The 24,414-nt window shown below is 39.6% G+C and overlaps 1 protein-coding gene across 5 annotated transcripts in view; it reads left to right on the top strand.

Moving 5' to 3' along the window:
- adamts17 (ADAM metallopeptidase with thrombospondin type 1 motif, 17) overlaps positions 1-24,414 on the top strand; it is a 109,801-nt gene that overhangs the window by 71,781 nt on the left and 13,606 nt on the right. For 3 of the 5 annotated variants that reach the window (XM_020080368.2, XM_020080367.2, XM_069527695.1), the window contains 7 exons: positions 2,573-2,700; positions 6,759-6,879; positions 8,737-8,811; positions 13,184-13,264; positions 15,521-15,678; positions 19,087-19,246; positions 22,967-23,102. In XM_020080368.2, the coding sequence (XP_019935927.2) occupies positions 2,573-2,700; positions 6,759-6,879; positions 8,737-8,811; positions 13,184-13,264; positions 15,521-15,678; positions 19,087-19,246; positions 22,967-23,102 (859 nt within the window). The remainder of the gene's footprint in view (positions 1-2,572; positions 2,701-6,758; positions 6,880-8,736; positions 8,812-13,183; positions 13,265-15,520; positions 15,679-19,086; positions 19,247-22,966; positions 23,103-24,414) is intronic. The other 2 variants (XM_069527686.1, XM_020080369.2) reach the window with 1 other exon arrangement.

Here is a 24,414-nt window from a genome sequence, read left to right as displayed (position 1 = left end):
TCGTCTCTTTTCAGTGCATCTTTGTCAATGAACTGAAATATTAATATACTTGCGATTTGTCAGCTGTTGCTGGGCAGTGGAAAACTTTTAGTTGGCCTAGATTCTAAACTGCGATACAGTTACGGAATGGGGATGGGCAATATGCAAAAAGGCTGTGGACTATAATCCACCACAGGGGACTATTCACTGGTTATAGAATTAAAATCTCATGCAATTCCTGTGATTTTAATCTTACTTTGATTACTAATGCTTTGATATGTTTCCAAATATCCACTGCTGCCAGGGTGCTGTTATGTTAAACCTCCGCTGCTCACATCATTACAGCTGTTTGACTAATGCTGTCTTGCATTTAATTGATTATGGAAGCAGGTTACTTATATTTCAAATACATTTGAATATGTTTTTGTGAAGGTAGATATAAGTCATGCCTCCATCCTTGTTCCATCCATTGGAGACTGGATTCACAAGATGAAACTACTCTTGTGGAGGTTGAGACTGAACTTTAAAGCTTAAAGGTACAGTGTGTAGAATTTAGTGATATCTAGTGTTGAAGTTTCATGTTGCAGCTGAGGGGTTCACCTCACCCTCTCCTTCCAAACATGAAAAAGAACCTGTGGTAGATTTTAATTGTTATAAAAACTCTTAAGGTGTTTAGTTTGTCCAGTCTGGACTAATGTAAAAAACATGGCGGCCTCCGTAGAGAGGGTCCCCTCATGTAAATATAAAGTACTTAAATATAAAGGACATTTTCTGGGGTAAAGAAAACTACAATTCATATAATTTAGATGAAAAGAACTAGTGAAAACATCATGAGGATTATTCTACATTAAATTTCTGCCAATAGTTCTCTTTCACCTAAATCTTACACACTGGACCTTTAAATGATTCTCAGTGTTTACTAAAACCTCAAATTTAACCATGCACTACTAATCCATAATAGTCCACCATGACAGAATGAACAAAGAAAAGATGATATGATTTTTGATAGTGATGTTTAAGATATGTATGGTGAAGAATAGTATATTAAAGACATAAAAGCTATCATAATAGTTTATGGAAACCAAAGCTGGGAGGATCCAGGACATGAAAAATGATATCCAGCATCACAGTGGAAACGTCTACCCCTGAGCAGCTTAGGAGAGTTCATTTTTGACCGTTTTCTCAGAGAGAGCTACATAAAGTCTCTACCCATGGGTCCACATACCAGCGAGCTCCAGCAGAAAAAATACAGCATTGTGGCTTCTTGACTTGTCACATGACCGACACCGAATTCCACCTAAAGCTTGTTGTGATAGTCAATGATCGGTGGTGTAATAATACTTTGTCAAATGAGAAATATGGATATTTTATCATGGGACCTGTATTTGACTATAGATCATATATACTGCACGTAAGAAGTCTGATGGAGATGAACAGAGCAGCAATGACCATTGATTTGTAAAAGAGTTATTTCCAGTAAATGTAGAATATGAGAGTTGGCTTATTGTAGATCAAGCAGTCTTGTTATAATCATAGTCCATGATCAGCTGCCACGGTGATCACGATCCACCATCACGATCCACAATCCACCATTACAGTCCATGATCAGCTGCTACTATGATCACGATCCACCATTATGATCTCTAATTCGCCGTCCACAGTCATGAGCTATGATCCATCATCGCGATCCATGATGCATTGATAAGATTGTTATATTATAATGAGAGAGAGGAAGAAAGAGAAGCTGCTTGTGTCATGCCCCTCTTGGTTTTTGGTGTTTGGACAGTAAAGCCATATAAGAGATTTAGTGGCAACATATTGTCACACCATCATCATACCTCAAAACCTATTCTACATTGTTGCATTTCATGTCTCTTGGTAGGTTATCTGCCAGATGCACCAGTTAGCTGACCTAAAACTGGAGGTATATGGATTTAGAATCTGTTATCATCATTTTTCATTAATTTTTTTAGGTTTATTCAACGCCTCCCATGCCTACAAATGTATTTCACTGAGCTTGAGAAAACAAATCTGGTAAATGTTCTCTCTTAAGTTTTAATTAAATGTCTAGTCAGGCAGAGTCATTACAGAGAGATTTACTCTCCAATTAGATTTTCTTTGCTTATAGAGTCAGTACAAACATGCGTGGAATCTGGCATACGATTTGTTCAATTCTAGGTGTACAGGTCTACTAAATACAACATGTCTTTCATCATGTATAGCACTCTATTATTATTATTATACAAAACATCCATGACTTAATTGAACATGTATTGTACTAACACAGCTAGGTTCCATCTTTAAACTACACAAAAGAAGAGTCTCTAGAGATAAATGCTGTTTAAACAATGGATGCTACTGTTTGCTTTTTGGAATTGTTTCAGTCAGTTGTTTATTCATTCAACTCATTTCAGGTAAAAAAAAAGACCTCAAGAATGAAGTGGTCTGTAAATAGGAAATGTCACTGCTGGATTGTAACATTTAATGAAAACACATCTTTGTTCTTCTGATTGATCAGTATTTTTATAACGAAGTGTGTGTGTGTGTGTGTGTGTGTGTGTGTGTGTGTGTGTGTGTGTGTGTGTGTGAGCAGAGAAGCCCTGTGTGTTGTTCTGCAGCCCGGTGGGTCGAGATGTCCCAGCCTTGATGGCTGACAGAGTGATGGATGGGACACCGTGCGGACCATATGAAGCTGACCTGTGTGTTAACGGGAGGTGCCAGGTACAAACACAAAGACACACACACACACACTGTTTAAAATCATGTCATGGGACGGTTCACACAAAGTATGATTGGACTTCCTTTTTCCTGGTGGTCCAAGAGGGACAAAGTCACAGCTTCCTTGGCCTGTGTGGCAGCACTAATCCTACTGAATCTTCAATCAGCCATTATTCTTTTGAAAAGAACAGAGCTGTCAGCTGATTACTGCACCAAGGTACAAGGCCCCAAACCTGAGTGGGAGAACCATGGGTCAACCATAGGCCCCTTTCTCAATGTTTCAGCATTCCACCCTCTTCTGATCCTTGGTCATAGAGCAAAGTCAGAGAATGTGGGAAGACAGTGCTGTGAATGTGCTGCTGTTTAACCTCTACTCACTAGAGTTTACACAAGTCACTTTACACTATTCAGGGTTCTGTCTGAATAGCGCAAGTACAATTTTTTTCCCACTGTTTGTAGAGATTTTGGTCAGAGGAGCATCAGCTCTCTGTGGAACTCGGAGGAGTCGCAGACAGGGAAAGAGTGCTGGTGCTCTGGTGAAGTTAAAGTGATAGTTCATAGAAAAATGAAAATTCACTCATTGTCTACTCACCATTATGCTGATAGAGGGGTGGGTGAAGTGTTTGAGTCCATGTAACACTTCGGGATTTCCAGGTGTAAACAGTGTTGCAGCCAAATCCAGTACATTTCAAATAAAGAGTGACCAATTCTTCAAACGTAAAAAAACTCAAGACTCAAAACGGTGTCATTTAGCCTAAATGTCATGATAATCTCCTCTGGAGCCGCATTCGGCTGCACATTGCTTCACCGAAAGCTGTCTCCATCTGGACAGCTTTTTACAGCTGTTTGGTTTCCATGTTCACTCAGTGAATTAATCAGGGAAACAGAAATGTTTGTTAAAACCCACAAACCTCTTTAGTCTCCACAGGAGTCTTCCACTTTTACTCTGGCCTTCATTAACAGCTCACCTCAGTGCCTGTGTTGGCACCTGGCTGATCACATAACCGCATCAGAACATAAACATCAGGAATATTAGCTGTTTATTTTAGGTGACTCTAACAGAGTGATCCTCAGCCAATAATCACCAGAATACAGACAAGATAAACATCCCACCTGGGATAAAAACACAGTGAACCATTACCATGTTAGAGGACACCCAGGTTGATCAAAAAAGCATGTGCCTTTTTCAATCAATCAATGAATTGATCAAATTGGATTTGTATAGCCCATAATCCCAAATCACTGACCACATGAACAAAATTCCAATATTTAAAACATTGATTAGAAAAGACTGTGTTTGACATATATGGAGAGGTGTATCAATGTTAATATACAAATTAATCAGAGGAGGCCACTGTTCTGTGTCCCACAGCACAAACTGTTTTCATTTAACCATGACCACAAACATTCCTTTAACAAATGATTTATTGTACCTTAACAAGCCCTAACCACAGAAAGAGCAGATCAGATAACATGAAATAGTCTCCTGTTGGCAATGGGGAATCTGGATTCTTGTGTCTTTATTTTGAAAGTCACTGATGGATTATGGAGTTTATTGTTTAGTTTGAAGGCGTTGTGGTGACAGTGAGCTGAGAACAATCCAGATTTGACACTGAAATGGATGAGTGATTTTAGGGTGATAATAACATCAGCAGACATTCAAATATAGACGGTTTCCAGTGTGACGTCTGTAGGATGACCTGATGTTTTGAGATAAATAAAAAAAACTTTATTCGTTTGGCACTGCTGTAATCACAGGATTCTTTTTACCAGTCATAAAATAAACAGACAAATAAATACAGGTCCCAGTGCAGCATGGTAAAAGAGGTCAGTCAGGGATTAATAAATTAACCCATTCATTAGCAGTTGGCAGTGGTAGAGTGAATGGAGGGTTTATTTGGATCTGGTGTCTCCAACTACAGTCAGTCTTTTGTGTTTATTAGTGAATGTTGGATGCTGGTACATTTGGAAGGAATTTCCCCATCCTTAAGTCCAAGGCAGACAGAGAGAGCGAGAGAGGCTGGTCCAGAAAGTCAAATATGGATGCAATTATTGTGACGCACATGTGCTCACAAAATACTTACTTCACATTTCAGCCATGACTCATGTATCTTTTACTGTGCAAGATCCCTTAAAATGGGTGCAGCTGCAGCACACATTACATTCATAGTCTTTTACATGTTAGCTTTCACTCTCTTTATATATATTACAGTATATGTGTATGTATTCAACTGAATGATAGTGGCACATGAAGAACTGTTTTAAACTATCTCATCTCACTCACACCTCTCCCAAACCTGAGTTATTGTTTTAGATCCTCTGTGAAAGAAATGGGATTTTCTTTAACTTTAACCTGAGCTATACATGTAAAGTCTAGTACCCTGCAAAAGTTAAAAACACTTAAGATGTTTTGGTTTTCTTTTGCACCGTCTAATCCGTCCCAGATTCATTCTGTGGCATGACCTCAAACTCTCAGCCAGTTACGAAGAACTATCTTCAACCACTTGAAGAATTAGGAGTCCTGCAACAGATAGGCCTGGAGTGGGCCCCACAGATCCATGATCTCAGCATCATCCAGTCAGTCTGGGATCACATGAAGAAATGAGAACAACTACAGAGCTGTGGCAAGTTCTTGAAGATCCTCAGAGAAAACTGCCAAGTACCTTGAAAGAAGTTAAAACGTATGCACAGTACTGCATGCATACATGTATGTAATGTATACACAACAAGAAATGAATAATGTGGAAAGTGCCATTGTGCTGGTCCTCCATATCTTACAGGGCTAGTATAGAGATAAAGGCTGTGTTCAGTATTCATGTTTTGAATTGAGATGACCCTCATATTAGGGTCACAGCATTGTTGTATTGTTGCAATAAGCCAGAAGCAGTGGTGGTGACAGAGCCCGATTTATGTCAGCATAAAGGGAGAGTGGGCATGGTGGGACGGATGTTGACGCTGTTGTGTTACATGTCAAGTGTCTGATTCCAGAATGCTACCTACGATCACAATTTTGACTTGTCGACTGAAAGTGCTTTAGAATGTATGCCTCATACACACATTCACACACTGATGAGGCATTAGGAGGAGTTAGGGGTTCAGTGTCTTGCTCATGGACACTTTTACACTTTGGCATGGCTCAGGTGGACGGAGGTACATCCTTCATGCCCATGTGTAAGTTAATGAAATGGTATAATAATCATTTAGATTACTATGGAAAATGAGAGGACACGTTTTATCTTCTGTCCTCTGAGACCTGCGAGGTTCAGCATCAAAACCCAACCCATTCCCTCCATCTAAGATTGTTTATGGTTAAAAGTATGGCATACCTGTAGTTTGGTTTCATCAAAGTCCACCAATCAGTTCCATTTTTTATATAATTACTGAAGAAGGCCAACGTTTGTATGAAATAGGCGAAATAGAAGTTTGTGTATCCATTATCTTAAAGGTCCAGTGTGTAAGATTTAGGTGAAAGGGATCTACTGGCAGAAATTTAATGTAGAATAACCCTCATGATGTTTTCCCTAGTTAGTTTCATCTAAATAATATGAATTGTAGTTTTCTTTAGTCCACAAAATGTCCTTTATATTTAAATACTTTATATTTACATGGAGGGGTCCCTCTCTACAGAGGCTGCCATGTTTTTTACGTTAGTCCAGACTGAACAAACTAAACACATTTTAAGTTTTTATGACAACTGAAGTTTACCACAGTTTCTTTTTCATGTTTGGAAGGAGAGGGTGAGGTGAGGGGTGTTCAGCTGCAACATGCAACTTCAACACTAGATATCACTAAATTCTACACACTGTACCTTTAAGTTCAACATCACCACCTGATGGTCACTGAGTAACAGATGACACCAGGACAAGCCAAGCTGTTACACTCAATACAACACTTGAATACACCACACACAAAACACACAATTGCAAGTTGTCTGAACATACAGTAAAAGCCCATCCAAACCGAAAGACAAACCACACAGAGACACACGTCAGCGTGTATTACCACGGAAACTCATCAGTGTTTTGGTTCAGTTTTGTTCTTAATTCCTTTGTTGTTGGTAGAAAATCGGCTGTGATGGCGTCATCGGCTCTTCGGCTAAAGAGGATCGTTGTGGCGTTTGCAATGGAGATGGGCGCTCCTGTAAGATAGTGAGAGGAGACTTCAACCACACTAAAGGAATGGGTGAGTGTGTGTCTGTTTAATATCAAACTAATATACCCTGTATGTGTTCATATATGTGGTGGCTTTCAATAGAAAAAATCAGGTTTCCAACCATTTATATTCACAGATGAAGCGATTATTTATTTGATTTATATTTTTTGATTTATATATATTTTTTAAATAATGATCAATGACAAACAATGTGTTTTGTAAGTGTCTGGTATAAAAGCCGTTTGTACGCAAACTAAAATACAAAAACACTTGTTTATTTAAGTTGTTGAATTATTTGGGCATTAAATGCATTGGTCCAATTTAAAAGATCCTGGCACAATCACATTGGCCTTCAGTTCTGGTCAAACACCAATGTACAGTAGATTTCACATGGTCAGACACAGAACCCCTGCTGTGTCACACTTCATTTATATCAGCCTGCCAGTTTTGAAGACAAAGAGGTTTATGGTACGACAAATGTTTCTTATGTTTGCATTGGTTCTCAAAGTATTCCAGGGATCAACCAGATGTGTTTTATGGGCTCCAAAACAATGAGAGGCTTCACGTCCAAATGGTTCAGTATTGATCTGATATGACCACGGGGAGTTGTAAACACAGGCATCTTCATTCCTACACTAAAAGTTGAGGATTTAAATGCAAACAGTACAATATTGGACCTACTGTACTCTGATCTATGTCAGTGGTTCCATGTGTAGTATAATACAGTTTAGAGGGTTGGAGCACACAGTTTATTCTGATAGAAAAGCAGCACAACAACAGTTCACATCAGTTGTATTGGTGTCTGTTACACTTTTTTACATAAATAAAAGCAAGTCCATGGTTGACAATCTCAGTGAACATTCCTCAACTTGACCAGAGGCTTTTGAACACACATTCACACATGCATGCTGAAGCATCAAGATATGCTACTTTACCAGGCAAGGGCTGTCCTGACCAACTGAGGGATCACTTTGATAATCCAGTACAATAAATGTGAAGCAAAGGTCTCAGAGTTCTCATTCATTTTATTAGATCTTGAAACCTGGAATTAACCTGCAACATTATCAATTGTGTATAAGCCTTGAATGATGATGATGATGATTATTAATATTATTATTATGAAGCAACCAATGTTTTATATTTAGTGTCTTAAGCTGACTAAGTTGTCACTAAACTTAGTTTCAGTCCTATAAGAAATGATAAATAGTGTGTAACATATGCAAATATTCGTACTGTTGTGGTTTTATTGCTGATATAATTGTACTCACATGAAGCAATACAGATAAAGAGTAACCTTGGAAAATGAAACATTACTTGTATCTAGATTACACCTGTGACCACAAAGTCTTTCCTCTGATGAATTTGGGAGTAAGGTTTTCCAAATATCCAATCCATCACTTTAAAACCAAACCAATAGAACTAACCAAAAGAATGACCTGACAAATCATACAGCAAGTAAATGTACTCATAGTTAGGTAACACTACTTCTTTATAAGACATAATTGTATGTGAAATACTTGTCGACTCTGTCAGACGACTTCACTGGATTTACAGCTCCTGGTTGGCAGGATGTCCCCCTGAATTAAAGGACACACACTTTCTCACCCTCTGCTCCTCGTAATCCTTCATCATGTTTTGTGTGACCAGCGGTGATCATTCAGGTTCTGTAGCAGTAGCCTCTGTGGAATTAATAATCAGTCATTATCTATCACACATGGAGCCACAAACTGAGCCAGAGGAGGCGATAATAACTGGAACGAAAGCCTGTTAAGTGTGTGTGTGTGTGTGTGCGTGTGTGTGCGTGTGTGTGTACACATGTGTGTGCACATGCTGGTATGATCCGCAGGACATGTGACCTCCCTTCAACTTCCTTGTCTTGTCCTCCAGTCACCACTAGGCAGTGTAAGAGGGTATCTACCTGTGTGATGGCTAAACCCAGAGCTGTCCCCAAGTGTTTCTCATGTAAGATGCATGCAGTGTGTGTGTGTGTGTGTGTGTGTGTTTCCTGCACTACCTGGTGTGTTTTATCGTAGGTAGATGAGAGAAGCAGTTAGTTGTGGGCTCCCCTGGGAGATTTAGTCTGAATCTTAAAGCTTGGTTAAAGTTACATAACCAGCTGTTTGACCCTGTTACCCCATAACCCAGCCGTCAGGAATGCCAAGGACGGAATCCAAGCTGTTTCCTTCTCCCTGCTGCTGCTGCCAAGAGCTGGAGCAATAGTGGAGGGGGAGGAAACAGTCGTCTGCAATAAAATGCCTACGTTCACGCTCCTGAATCCCAACCCAGTACACACATCTGGTTCTGCTCCCAGCTTAGAAGTTTGACATACAAAGCACTGTATAAAATGCCCTACTTTTAACATATGGCATTTGCTTCTTAAAACGTCATATGAGTGTCTTTGAAACCCAGGTGAGCCCATGGCAGTCTGTGTCTAACCATACGTGGACGGGCAGGGTGGTGGAGGGTTGATGGATATGATTGGCTGGTGATCAGGAACGTGTGGGGTGTTTGTTCATAATGGATACAAGTTGTCCAAATGCTCGGATAAGATCTGTACAGGTTCAGTTTCACCCTGGACTCTCAAAATTTTGTGTCATGAACGCAACCTCTTGAAATGCAAATGCCATATCTGCACATGCAGATGAATTATTTGCCCTCACTGTGCAAGGAAACATGGAAAGACTTCTAAATAAACAGCCAGTAGACACACATTGATAGTAATTGAAAGTATCACATTTTCCAAAGTCATTTGGGTGAAGAGTGAAAACATCTTTTTCACTGAGAAAAACCTTCAGTGACATTCTTAGCTCAGATACTTGTTGCTGTCGTCACACCTCAGAAAGGCCCGTAGCTGCCAAATGTACCTCCCTCATAGAACCCTGATTGGTCTGAACCACCATGGTTCGACCACTGGCGAGTGGTGGAGTATGACAGTTTTAACATTCACCTACCACAGGTCAAATTTGCATTTCATTTTTGGGTTCATTTTACAACATTTTTGCCATTGTCTCGTCTGTGTGTCTGTGTTCGATGTCACCCAAAACTGGCTGTCAGTCACTGTCAGAGCATCCTGCACACTGTATCATGCCACTGTAGCTGTAACTGCTGTGTGTTGGTGGTAAGTGATGTTGGTCATATTGGTGTCTGGAACTGTAACGCACTGTATAAGATAATAATGTTGGGCATTATTGTGTACCAGAACAAAGCAGCTCATTCGAATCACTTCAAGCATTTGAGTCCAGCTTTTTCTGAGAGCTTTGAAATCAAGAAGTTTTAAATTAGTTTTAAAACACCTGCTCTACTCAAACATAATCAATTAACCATTTAACATTTTAAAATCTAAATATTTTTCATTTCCATCAGGCACAGTAATATTTTACATATCTGTGGGTGAATGGATAGATCAGCTGTGACTCTGACACAGGAGATAGCAGTTCTCTGGGTCAAACCAAGCCCACAATGAATAAGCGACAGATCATAAAATCACTGTGTAAATCGTCTAAATCATAAAAATTATTTTGTAATACTGTGTGACAGCTACACAACACACCGTGTAAGGGAGATTTGAGATCATATCTTGTCTTGCAGTTAGGGGGCCACTTTGCATTTCACTCACCAGCTTAATTTCTCTAAAAGTCATAGACTCGAGATATAAAAATGGACAGCATGATAGCTCTGAAAAGAGCTTTAGCTCATACCCCATCCATGTTAGCATATGAGACATGTTCCAAACAAGTCAAAGTACACATGGTTTCTGTCATTTACAGTATTTCTTATAACACCGGTGTGCTCATTTTTCCTGTCAATTTGGTTTTAATTCAATTTGATTTGATAAAAACAGGGTGACACATCATGATTTACAGCTGAGATTGTCTTGCATTTGGTCGAGCATGTGTGCTTCACTACCGCTGCTCCATCACCAAAGTGTTACTGTGCAGGCTTCTCGGTGCAAGATGGTAGCCGTAGCATTCATATCCAGGATATTCTGCATTCATTTCTGGAAAGTAGGAGGAAGTTGAGACATCTTTATATACCGTGGATATTAAAAATAAATGAACCTGCACTGTCACACCCCCCAGACATTCAAGACTAGTAGAGCTGGGGTATCTTGAATGAAAGCTCTATATTATGCAAACCAGCTGAACTTATTAAAAAGAGTATTACTCTGTAACAGATGTAACTATAAAAATGTAATTGTCTTAGCCTTATCTATATGTGGTGAAGTGATAGTCTGTCATACCTCCAGGTTGATCTTGATCTATTTTGTAGGAATGAAAGTGAAGTTGCTATTGAACTCAAGTGAAGTCCTTTGTGCTTTTGACCACTGAAATACTGCAAACTGGAGTCATTGGTCAAATAGTTGGTAGCTGTCAGATTGAGCTGCTTTGTATTGAAATAATGCCCAGCAAGTATAAAAGAGGTGTGCTGTTTCTGGAGAAGGGCTGGCGGCTGGTTGTGATATAGGGATGCCAAACTTAGAAAGTAAAGTATTGTAATGCTTATTCAATGGTAATCTAATTGTGTTATGGTGCCTAACGCATCACCAACCCAAAAATAAAATAAATAACTTACCGGTGTTCAGAAAAAATATATACAGCTACAGTCCTGCCCAGCTACATGGCCAGTGATATTATTAGTCCTATTGTGATTAATATTAATAATATAAACCAACAAACCTAAAAGAGCATCTAACTTACTGTACCTGGTCGTTCATAAACTGCTTAAGCTTTACTTTTCATATTTATCACTTTTTCCGTTCCCTGACGTCCATTTGGTTCTTTCCGATATAAGTAAACTTTAATTTACTGATGCAGAAGCAGTAGTAAGCAGTCGACCAGGGGCCTCATTTATAACCTTTGCGTGTGCATAAAATGGGTCCTGAAAGATGCATACGTCACCTCTCACGCAAATGTTTGGATTTATAAAAACAAACTTGATGTTAGAATGTGTGTACTTCCATGCTGGCTCTGACCCAAGTGCATTTTGGAGACTTGAAAACGACGATGCAGATGTGAGGAGGCTAGTTGAAGCCAGAATATTGATCCACTTTATATATATATATATATTATATATAAGAACCTTCAATTGAAAAATATATAAAATAACCGACAGCAAACTACATTCAGATATCATTAAACAGCAGAGTTGCCGAGCTGAGTCATTAACAGTTTTTATTAATATCTTCTAACACAGTCATCATCAAGGACAAGTGTGTGTAAAACTGCTGTCGTGGACGTGACTGTGCCATCAGGCGTCCAGGAGATCAGTTACAAAAAATAAAGAAAAACTGTTGACTTTCAAACTTCCATTCCAAATAATATCCCAGAGTGGAGGTTAAGATCCCACTGAGGTGTGAAGTAATCAGTCTATGTAATTATCTAGTAATCAGATTGCTCTAAATATAAAGATAATGCTTGTAATACTGTGGATGCACTGGCATTGAGGACTTTGCGAATGGAAGGATGAGGAGGAAACGAGTGTTCAGAGATCACAAAGATTTTTTGTCCCATAATGATGACTGATCAGCTGATATAGATTCTATAGATCTGTGATCGATTTTTTGCTGAACTGAGTCCAGTATGACACAGATTTACACGATGGAACCGGACTAGTTCAGGTCTGTGTGTCGCTTGATGCCGTGACTCTGTCATGAATCATTATGGAGACCCATTGGTCAGCAGGATAATTTAATATTCATTCGGTGCTTTCCATTGACCATTTATGGTTGAATGTGGGCGTGTAGAGGGCGGGATATGAGGCAGCTCCACATACAAATGTTTCCAGGTGGACTATGATTTACGAAGGGAACATTGCGATCAGGTGTGCGTGCGCACAGTTTTATAAATCAGGTTTTTTTTTTGCACACTTTAGTATGAATCCTACGCACTGTTTTATAAATGAGGACCCAGGGCTTGACTCAAACCTACAGAAACTGAAAACAAAATCCAATCATGCTCAAATCTTTACTTATAAAAGTCTCTTGTTATTGTCAGGGGGTATTGCAAATGAATGGAACCCAATGGAAGGGACATTTAAAGCAAAAACACATCATTCTAAGCTACAACTAAAACTCTACAACATGTTTGGTAATGGGTCGTGAAGTTTTGGTAATCTGTAATAAAGCGTCCCTTAAATGACTCAACACTAAGAAGGATATTAAAAAGTGGGACTGAAAAATGTAAAAATGTCTAATGAGGGAGTGCATTCAGGTGTGGTGGATTGAGCATCTCTGAAATAGACACAGGTCTATAGGTCACCAGCCCGTCCCTGTCTCCATATCCACCTGTGTCTGTCTCTAAATATGTTTTCACTCACGTATCTGTCTTTCTATCAGGCTACATCGAGGCTGTGGTTATCCCTGCAGGAGCCAGGAGAATCAAAGTTGTGGAGGACAAACCTTCACATAGCTTTCTAGGTAATGATGCATGTGTTTTTACAGGGTGTACTCGGAGACGTGTACACAAACATATATCATGTTTGTGTATGAGCATTTCGCACATTCTGCCAATGTACATTCACACACAACTACTTGAGTGCTACCACAATGCATATTCATGTGATCCCCTGATTATTTATATATTATCTGAATGAAAAACATGGTGGCGTTTCTGTAGCTATTTGGAAACTCTGTAATGAAAGTTTTGAAGCCTGAACTGATTCTTCTTTTCACAGACTGCGCATTGTCTCACTAAAAAGATTTTCTAAGTGTTCATACTAAAATCAGTTAAAAAAATGAGTTAATGCTGATACATATGCACATTGAAATTTGTGCTGGATTGCTACTCCCTCTGAAATAAATGTAAGATAATTGGAGAGCATCAGAAATCCCCACCACAACCTCTCCAGCATCAGAAGGTGTGGGAAGCTACAACTGAAAAACTAAAATCTGACGATTCCCATTTATGATTTATGTGTCTCCTCTCTCATTACCACAGTCGACTTTTCAATACACCTTCCAGTGAGGTCATATAATCAGATATGAGGTGATAAGGGAACTCCTAAAGTGCTAGATGCTATTGACTGGAGGAACGTACAGGGAATAAAGCTGTTTCTAAAAAAAAAAATATGTGAATCTTTATCATTCAAACTCTAAATTCAAACTCAGTCTCTGCCATATTTTCATTGGAGCAGGTTAGCTAATCAGTTCAGCCACGCCTTTATTGAGGCAGAATTCAAGGTTAATATGAGTCCCTGGGTGGGTTTAGCTCACATTCATCAGTCTCTGATGAAACAAGAGGACACAAATGTTATAGAGGCAGCCAGACAGAGAAAAACATGAGCACTTTAAAGAAACTTCTTGTGATGTTTCCAAGGATACACAAAGCAGCAGCTGAATATCACCATGTGGCAATAGGATATTTACATTGACACTACCTTGACTCTAGAATTTTTCGGCCACAGATACAATGTCCGCCATTGTTTTGGCCTCATCTGGGCTTTATGATTTTCTTTTCTTAACTTGAACCCACAGTAACAGAAAGCCAATGGATAGCTTTGCCATTTAAAACTTGTATTCAAGGCTTACATTTAGGTGGACTAATATATTGGTCTTATGTTGGTTTCACAGTCCATCATTTCTTGAATCTCACACATACAACTTGCTGAGATTGATCACATGTTATACAAATGTTGCTTTAAATTCAACTCAGATTTCTGTTCATGATCTTAAAAGACAAAATAATGGAAAGCCCAGCTCCACATACTCTAACAGAGTGACGTGTCCCTCTCTGGACATGTGGTGAGGTAATCAGTTGGCTTGTCTTCAGAAAACCTACAATCCACTTCAAGGGTATCATCAGGCCTGCCAGAGCTGCCTTTTTTTGGTTAGAGGAAGGAAAAAGCTGAAGAAGCAAGGGACTCTGACCCATGTAAAATATTTTTTTTAATTTTTGATTAAATCCTTTCAAAGGAAGTTTAGCATTTGGCCAACACATAGGGGGCATTCTCCAGTTCAACTTTTACTGACTGCGTCCAGGAGGAAAACAATTACTCACAAAGCTGCAAGTTGAAATGTTTGCCAAAGGACATGAAAGGAAATCTGAGGGACATTGGCAACAAATTATTTGGTCAAATGAAACAAAGTTACATTTGCTGGCATCAGATCAAGTCCAGCATGTTCAGAGTTGACTTGCAGTACCACAGTGACTGACCAACATGTCAATGATATCACACGAGTTTGTAAAGTGTTTGTTGTAAAATGTAGTACAGCCCCTGCAGACCAGATGAAAAGAATCATTTGTGAATGATATCCACAAAACTTGGATCATCCATCAAACCTATCATCAAAAATATAATAATGTAATATAACAAAATATAATAATGTAATATAACAAAATATGAGAAAGCACTCTTACTAAGTAAATGAATTAACCTTTTGTTGCAAGTGGTTCTCCATAAGTAGACAATGTGAATTTGTTGTGATTTTAATGCAGTTTCAATGTCTGCTCTACTGAATCTTCAGTGTAAAACTTTAATCAGCTTAAAGGCCCACAATAGTACTATGCAGACTCTCTGTTGAACAACAGACACAACCAGGAACCGACCTGTGATATCAGCTTATGTAGAATTGGACCTGACTAAATGGGAAGATCATCGGATCATTATTCCATGTCAAAGGCAGGGCTCTGCATAAAAACGGTGTTACCTCTGACCTCTCATATCTTCCTCAAAGCCCTGAAAGACTCCAGTAAGAGATCCATCAACAGTGACTGGAAGATTGAGCTTCCAGGGGAGTTTGAGCTGGCCGGGACCACAGTGCGCTATGTGAGAAGGGGACTGTGGGAGAAGATGTCTGCCAAAGGACCCACTAAGACGCCCTTACACCTCATGGTAAGCACAGTCATTCTGTCCCTTGTTCTTCTTTCATAATACACACTTAAATGCACATTACATCATTTGGTCATACTAATAACACACAACAGTCCACATGCACAGTCTTTGTTCAATCAGGTGCCGATTGGTCCAGGAACATGAAAATAGGCCTCCTTCAACCAAGTATTAGACATACACTGAATAAATTTACCAACCACATATGTGATAGCTGTTCTCTCTTTGATTCCAGACAATTTTTGGGGCCGTTTGGGACCACAAGTCATGAACACAACATTGACATATCAGCTGCTGTTGGTAATGAGGTTGATGGGAGCACTAATACTAAACAGGCTGGAAACCCAAAACAATGAACTGAATGGGCGTAAAAGGAAATGACGGTAGAGAGCTTAGGTTTTGTTTGCATTTACATTTTGTGGTGGTAGCCAATATTCTGGCTCTTGGCTGTATGAGCCATTGTTTGGCTAGTAGCCTCCATGTTGTTCTTTGGGAGGAGGAAATTAGAACCTTGAAAAAGGTCAAGCAAAACCTCTACATCACTTTCCATCATTTCTATTTGGAGAGACTTTTCAAGAGCGGATCTCTTTACAGGGAAGGTAGTTGAGATCATCATGTCATCATGATGGGGTCAATTCCATGGATACAGACTCAAATGAAAGACTACACTATACAGCCACATACAAGTGAAGTTAGGAGGAATACATCGCAGTACATCCCATCCCTGTCAAGATTTAGAAGTGACAGTAACACATTTATTGTCCCTTTCTTAAATGCAAAGATCAGTGTACAAATCACAAAACCTAAATAATGTTCAAAACTTGATGACCAGATAAAATAAAACTTGGCTTTTGTCAGATTTGTGTAAGCAGGTGTCTGTACTCTCCAAAGATTGTTTGTGAGGGAAGAACCTTCTTTCTGTATTACACAACTGCAACACTTTTTGTAGTTCACACAACTCTAAAAGTTTCCTAAAGTCATCTCAAACTGGTTTCATGCACATGATCACTGGTCACCAGATGTGATCCAGTAGAACCTTTGGGATGTGGTACAACAGGAGTCTAGTAACATGAATGTGCAGCTGACAAATCTGCAGAGATGATGTGATGTAGTCATGTCAGCCTGAAGTAGAATCTTAAAGGAAGGTTTCCAATAACTGCCTCTTGTTAGTAGGGTGTTAATAATGTGCTCTGTGAGTGTAGCTCTACACTTAATTTGCTGAAAAGAACACACACAGTCACCCCGTGCAGAGCTGGAGTCATGGTTTAACAGCTGATTACACTTTTGGGCATAACTGTAAGCCATTGGTCTGGAGTGTAATGGAAGCTAATGAATCCCATGTCTGGGATTTCCATTTGTGACTAAGGGCTCTATGTTCATGATCTGTGTATGGTCTAAAGCACATGGTGCAATTGCTCTTATAATGGATCCAAATACATATGTACACAATGCTGCATGTTCTTAACGGTTCAACTTTAGTATCATCAGCCCATAAAACATTTCCCCACCACTGTGGAGTATCAGGGTGCTCTTTGAACTACAGACTCTATATTTTGTTCCTCTGTGTAGTAAGTGTAGATGAGCCCAGTTTTCTTACCCTTATGATGTCAGTGCCAACAGGTTATGGGCCCAGGAGGGAACTTGGAAGCAGATGGCATTGGCTATGTTTTCGACGGAGATGAGAAGAATTATGAGTTATAGGAGACTACGTTTTTAGGCCACCTGCGGTTGTTCGGACTAAAGGCGGCCATCTTAGATGTGTCAGGTGAGGCAGACGAAGGTAGCAGTGAAGCTGAAAAAATTAAGAGGTTTACGCCGAGTTGACAGTATTTGGATGATAAAAGTCTTTCCCTGAAATTGAGAGAGGCAGCGGACCACTGGAGAAAAGCCTTTTAGATATTGAGGGGACATTACACTGGAAAAGGGAAGCCGTCAGATTTTTTCTAAACAGAGCTAACATTCTTTACTGAAAACCACCAACGAGAGCGTCGTATTATTAGTGCAGAAACGGCTATCACAGCACTGAGAAATAATGGTAGACACTAAAGCAACATCACACAGAATTATGGACATGGAGAAGTTTAAGATGTGTGATGAAACTTTCCAGCCAAAAGTTCACTTTGTGGAGTTGGCTCACGGTCTTTGAAGACAGGTGAGGCGGACTGCAACGCTGAGGGATGCTCTCTACATACTGTCATATCCACAAGACATTTTCTCTGTCTAAGCAGCATAGGCAACGGAGCTGCAGTGAACTTTTGGTCTTATAACAAGGGAATGTTTTCAGAGTAAGAACAGATGAAAGAGCAAAAGCACCACTTGAGCTTGTGCACACTGATTTGGCAAAAGATACCCATTAGCATTTCCGATGACTGTTCAGGGCCAGTGTGTATTTCCTGAAAAACAAAGAGTGATACTGCCAAAGCTTTGTTGTTGATGTGGCACCTTATTTCACCTTACTTATTATTTATTTACATTATTTACAGAGCACTTGTTGCCTGTTTATTACATTTTCATTAATATTGAATGTATTGGATGTCCAAATTGCACCAAACTTGGCACTGCACTCCCTCTGGCAATATAAAATAGACATACGAAGACTCGAGCCGATTAGATGAATGGTTCAGGAGTTATGCAATCCACAGAGAGACAGACATCTGAGGAATTACTAGGAAAATAACGTCAGAGTTTATCAGTCAAAACAAGGCACTACCACCTCATCAGTCACCAAATAAAAACATATTATCATATAATAGCATTAGCTAACTTGGTGAGAAAAACATTCAATTTCTTATTGTAAAACAATTCATATGCATCAACAACAGGAAGTGTTTGGCTTACATTAACACAACTCCATTATGGCTGGAAGTGATCAGTAAAACAGAAACATAAGACTAATATCTGGTATTACAAACAGGACTGTGAGTTACCTAACTCGTTGCCACAAACCTTCAGATAGAATAGCTAAACACTGAGAGAACACTGAGAATTCTCTATTGTCTCCAGAGCACACACACACACACACACACACACACACACACACACACAAACACACACACACACACACACACACACACACACACACACAAGTTTAGCTGCCAAAAGCAAAACTGGCATAGCTGGACCACAACAATGTGGCTCGGCACATCCCCTGCTGTGTGGCTGCAGTGGAAACATCACAGTGGGCCCGCCACAGCAGAGTTAAAGTGAACCAACCTGGGTCCTTGGAAAACCTTAGCAGAGTTGAAATGGAAGCAACCACCATCAACTTGGCCACATTTGCTTTCTATCATTTACTGGTGAATATTGAATATTAGTTTTGCAAATAAACATTAAATGATGATAAAAATGAGTGAAGGCTGGTAAGATTAAGATGCAGCGTCTCTTTTGTCTAAACCTCTGTCATGTCCCCAGGTGCTGCTCTTTCACGACCAGAGCTATGGTATCCACTATGAGTACACAGTGTCCCTGAACACATCTCAGGACAGGAGAAATGAGGAGCACAAGGAAAAAGAGTATCTCTACATCTGGACGCACAGCAGCTGGCAGGACTGTACTGTCCAATGTGGAGGAGGTAACAGACTCTCATACAGTATATGTTCATGCAAACTATCACTCATGCACACACACTCATCATCATTATCACATGTCATGTAGAACATCTCTGTGGGGAAACCAGGTAAACAATAAAATCATGTTAAGTTGCAGCAATTAAATTGTGTTTAGAAACATGGTTTACTTTTATTTTAAATTGCCTTTGCCATGATTACTATATCTGTTTAGGTAAAGTAGGAATAAGAACTGTGAAGCCATGTTTCTACTCATGTTAATCAGGTCAAAGTATTATTCCAAATCTTACTTCCTTAAATCTTATCTCTATGCCAGTGTAGGAGGAAGAAGAAGAATTAACACAAGTGCATTACTGGCGTGCCAAGGGAACCAAGTTTACTCTCTACCAGCTGTTGACAACAGTGAATCCTTAAAACAGTAGGAAGTAGTACATAACAACTGACCAGGTGCGCTTTGCGTTTGTGCATGGGTGCTTCAGCGATTTAAGATGACAGAGAACCTAAACGTCAGACTGAATTATCAAATTCAACTTGTTATATGCCAACATCAAAGCTCTGCAAAAAAGAGATTAGCTTTATCTTCTCAAATGGAGATGACTGACATAACTCATCTAACAAATAAAGAGCAACATGGATAAGAATGTTTGCAAGGTCCAATTCTTAGTTATTATAAGGATCCTAACACAAAATGTTACAATGAGTCTTGTGTAACAAGGTTGTACAAAAGGATTAGTTTTACTTTTGTGTTCACTCACTAGAAGTAGTAAAAGATGGACACAAAGTGCATGGTGACAGTGGAAACTGTATAAACAATTTTTACAATAACTTAAATGTTTTTTGTTGGAAGAAATTCTAATCTACTGTCATCATTATGTAAAAACAAATTGGTGACCCCTGATTTACATACAGTCCAATCAGAAAATTATGTGGCAACAACTTGGTTCAAAAAGGTTTTTAGACGGTCAGGTTCAGAGATTACATTTTTTTTTACCAAACATGAGAATAGAAAGAAATGTTATCCAAGTCCATTGAAGCATACAACAATTGCTGGTGCCAGGTATTGAGGTAAAGCTCAGAAACCCTGGACCCTAAGGAATTTTCAATCAAAATTAAATTAAACGTCAAAGGAAAGTGACCCAGTAGTTCTAGCTAAAAGGAAGGTGACAGTGACTCAGTGGTATGCACCTTGAAGTAAAGCAGTCCATTAGCATAAGGCAATAGCATGTTCCACTTCTGTCTGCTAAGATAACGACACAAGGCAACAGAAAACTTCATGAATGCTGCAGTAGAATATGCAACAAACACTTTCATTTTGTGCATGAGTAATATCATTTACAACAAGCACAGTGTATGAAGGTTGTGCACTTGCCTCTGTTGGCATATTCAATATTACCATCTTGATAATGCACCTTGAAAATAACAGTAAAATACTGAGCCATAGACTTCAGATCAGGTTTCTCTTGGTCACATTTGCATTCCACTGCCTCATGTTAGCAATACAAAAAAAATTATGCAACTGAAAACATCCCATTTTAAGACCATGGGCACTTAGATGGGCCAGAGTGTATTTGTTATTTAAACCATGTGGGTACTTTTCAGTGAATGAACAACTGCACTGTTCTCAAACTACAAAACACTTGCTTTTGGTGCTGCCTTGCACCAAATGTAAGATAAGGTCCCAAGGACCCACCCTGCTCTTTTTGAGTGGTTCAGGCTGTTACTGGAATTTTTTTTTACCACACAATCTGCACCCTGACATCTCCTGGATAAATGGTTCCACCAACAGGATGATGTGTCTCACCAGCCAGCAGATGCTTATATAGTACCATAGAGATTAGGTTTAAAGAGGTGATTTACAACTTGATGGATGTGCACTGGTGAAATCTGCAGCCACTTAGTGAAACTATAATGTTGGGATAAGCCACAACCTCTACTGGATGTTTACAGTACCTGGTTGAATCCAAGCTGCTTAGAATGCAGCCTATATGCAAGGGTGAACAAAAATAACAAGTAATGGTCTCAATAAAAGGCTTTGTCACTATGACATGAGTAACATTATTGGCTTAATAAGTTATGTGGGTGTAATGTCTTGGCATGTAACAGTCCAGGAAATCTAAGATCTGATGATAGTTTTGGCCTGTTAGAGCTCATGTGGAGTTGATGGAGGTAGGATTGCAGGGAGTTTGGACAAAGAAACAGATCAGTGTAGAGCCAACCGCTAATCCAATCCTATGATGATATTTGACATATTTGCCCACCCCCCCCATTCCCCACCCCACCCCATACACACACACAGCACAGGCCAATTCTAACCCCTACCTACCCCCATGCTGATTTCTTGAGCAGCTCTTTTATCCTCTTAATGCGTGGTGATATTAGTATCCAGCTTTCAAAACATTTTAATTTATGAGGTCAGGTGCTTCTGGATTAGAGGAGTCAGCAAAGCAGCCAGGGGTGAGCCCCCTGCTGCTCAACTTATCTCATTTTTAATGGTACATCACACATCAGGTGTTGATGTGCTGCAGTTGGCAGTTCTTGTTAGGACATAGTCTGAAGCGTATAGAGCAAGTGCATTTAGGGTATTTCCATCCCTGTATTGTTTAATGTTGGAAAATAAGGTCAGTGCAACATGCACATTGTCGTCAAGGGTTGTACTTTGTGTATTTATTAATCATGGATGTGTTTTGAGCGTAACATGCAATAAATTAGTCAGAACACCATCACCAATTCCCTATTAAATCTTTCACCTTGGTAGTAAGAGAGAACACATCTCTGAAGAGGAAACAGATCTGCTCATGCTTGTTTTAAATCAGATCATCTGTGTGTGTAACAAGCATGTCGACACATATAATGTCACTGTGGGGATACTCGGCCCACTCCGGGAAAAGATGGCTAGGAGAGAATGGCTGTTCACAGTCCTTTATTACCAACGTCAGCCTAATCAGGCACACACACATATAATCAGGTCTCTCGAACCACACATGTCCACAGGTCCTCACACGTCCTGTGGTCTGTGGTCAGCCTACTGCAAGAGATCAGAACCAGGTTACCAGCATGCTCATATTGATTGACTGATTACCCGATTCTGCACAGCTGTCTGATCATGGCTGAGCCACTCCTCCCTGTCGTCCAGCAGTTGGCACCCTAGCCACACCCCGCTGCCGCAGTCACCTTTAAAAACGTCATGAGTTCAGTGCAGCTTTCTGTTGCCTCAAGATAGCGATGGGCTAGCGAAACACCTGTTGACACGTCATTTTAAGACCAACATACGATTGATGTGTTCGGATGGGTAAAACTGCATATGCTATTTAAAGTCATGAAAATGACAATTGTGTAAATAGAATATGCACTTTTTGACTAATTTCCTTGTGTGTTCATTAAAATGTATGCTGTTCTCTAATATCGTCTGAACCACCCATTAATTCATCCATACGCCCACTTATCCGCTAGTGACAAGTCTATGTCACAAAGTAACATGCAACATGGCTGACTAAAGACTAGTTTGGCCCAAATGTGTACAGCAGTAAGCACATCAAACCTCTGGTTTAGGGTCATGACATTTCCACACACATCCTCAGAGCAGTCACAATTGTGGGTCAGCTGACCAATTAGAGCAGAGGGGCTCGTTTCGACACTGGCCGAGAGCCCAGTCTGCTTGCTGAAAATGTTTGTACCAAAACCCCTTGAAACAAGTTGATTACCGACTTATTTTTGTGTGTGTGCAGGTGAACGGAGGACAGTGGTTTCCTGTATGAGGATAGCCAATAAAACCATGGATGTGGTGAACGATAGCTACTGTCAACTGGAGAACCGACCACAGCCCCATGTGCGATCCTGCAACTCTCACCCCTGCCAGTACCGGTGATGCATGTGCTCACACACATACTCGCAAACCCAAACACACAGTGGTCCTCATAGCTTAGACTCACTAGATAGACTCTATGTGAGGTGGTCTCATGTCTGGTTTGAAATAATTTAACCAAAGAATGTTCTGTAAACCTAAAATGAGTTTGAAAACAAAAACACTTTTAGAGTTTCAGGGGTGAACAGCATTGCAGCCAAATCCAATACAATTGAAGTAACATGCGATCACGTTTTCAAACTTAAAAAACAACAAAACCAAACAAAAAAAATGGCTCCATACTGCTCCTGTGGTGTCATCCAAGTGTCCCTAAGTCTGGACAGTCAGATTCGACTCAAAGCAGCGTCATTTACACCATGTTTTAAGCCTAGATGTCCACTACTGGAAGTAGCAATGGTAGCAGAAGTAGCGCAATCCGAATGTGCCGTTGGGCGAGAGCTTGTGTGCGGTGTGTGCGAATGTGAATTTGGGTCCAGAGGATGATAGCAGAGGACATTTAGGCATAAAACATGATGTAAATGACGCAATTTTGAGTCGAGGTTAAAGTTTGGGGCTTCCAGACACGTGGATGAGCAGTATGGAGGCATTTTATGGCTACAACATTTTATGGCTGTTTACCCCTGAAACTCCAAAAGTGTTTAGTGGAATCAAACACTTCACCCACCCCCCTACCAGCATAGTGGTGAGTAGATAATGAGTGCATTTTCTTTTTTCGGTGAACCATCCCTTTAAACTTTTCAGTTTCTCATTAAAATTATATAGCCTGTTTAAAATGATTTACTTATTTTAAAGGCCCAGTGTGTAAGATTAAGGGACATCTATCAGCAGAAATAGATTATAAATATTCATAATTATTTTCTCAATATCAGTGTATAAATCAACTGAAACTTAGAATCATTGCATTTCATTACCTTATAATGACCCCTATATTTTAACATGATATATCTTCCACGGAGTCCACCATGTTTCTACAGTAGTCCAGAATAGACAGATAGAACTAATCACTGACTCTTGAGAGGCCTTTCATGTTCTTCAGGTAAAATAATGTTTTGACATCCAGGAATTAATTTTATTAAAATTGCGAGATGGAGCATTTTTCAACATTTTCATAGATTTCTCAGAGAAATAATCCATGAAAATTAATTATCAAAAGTCCATGTATTCTGTGCAATGTATGCAGTAAGATTGTCGTTTGAACTGATCTAGACAGAAATAGATTAAACTTCTGGAGGTTCTGGGGGGAATTTTAAATAGATATACAGATTTCATTCCTACTTCTCACTTCACTGAGTAGGGACCCTCTGGTAATGA

Source organism: Paralichthys olivaceus, chromosome 1 (genome assembly GCF_024713975.1).
Source record: "Paralichthys olivaceus isolate ysfri-2021 chromosome 1, ASM2471397v2, whole genome shotgun sequence".
Lineage (NCBI taxonomy): Eukaryota > Metazoa > Chordata > Actinopteri > Pleuronectiformes > Paralichthyidae > Paralichthys > Paralichthys olivaceus.
Note: the sequence above shows the minus strand (reverse complement) of the source record. Positions and strands in the feature narration are given on the sequence as shown.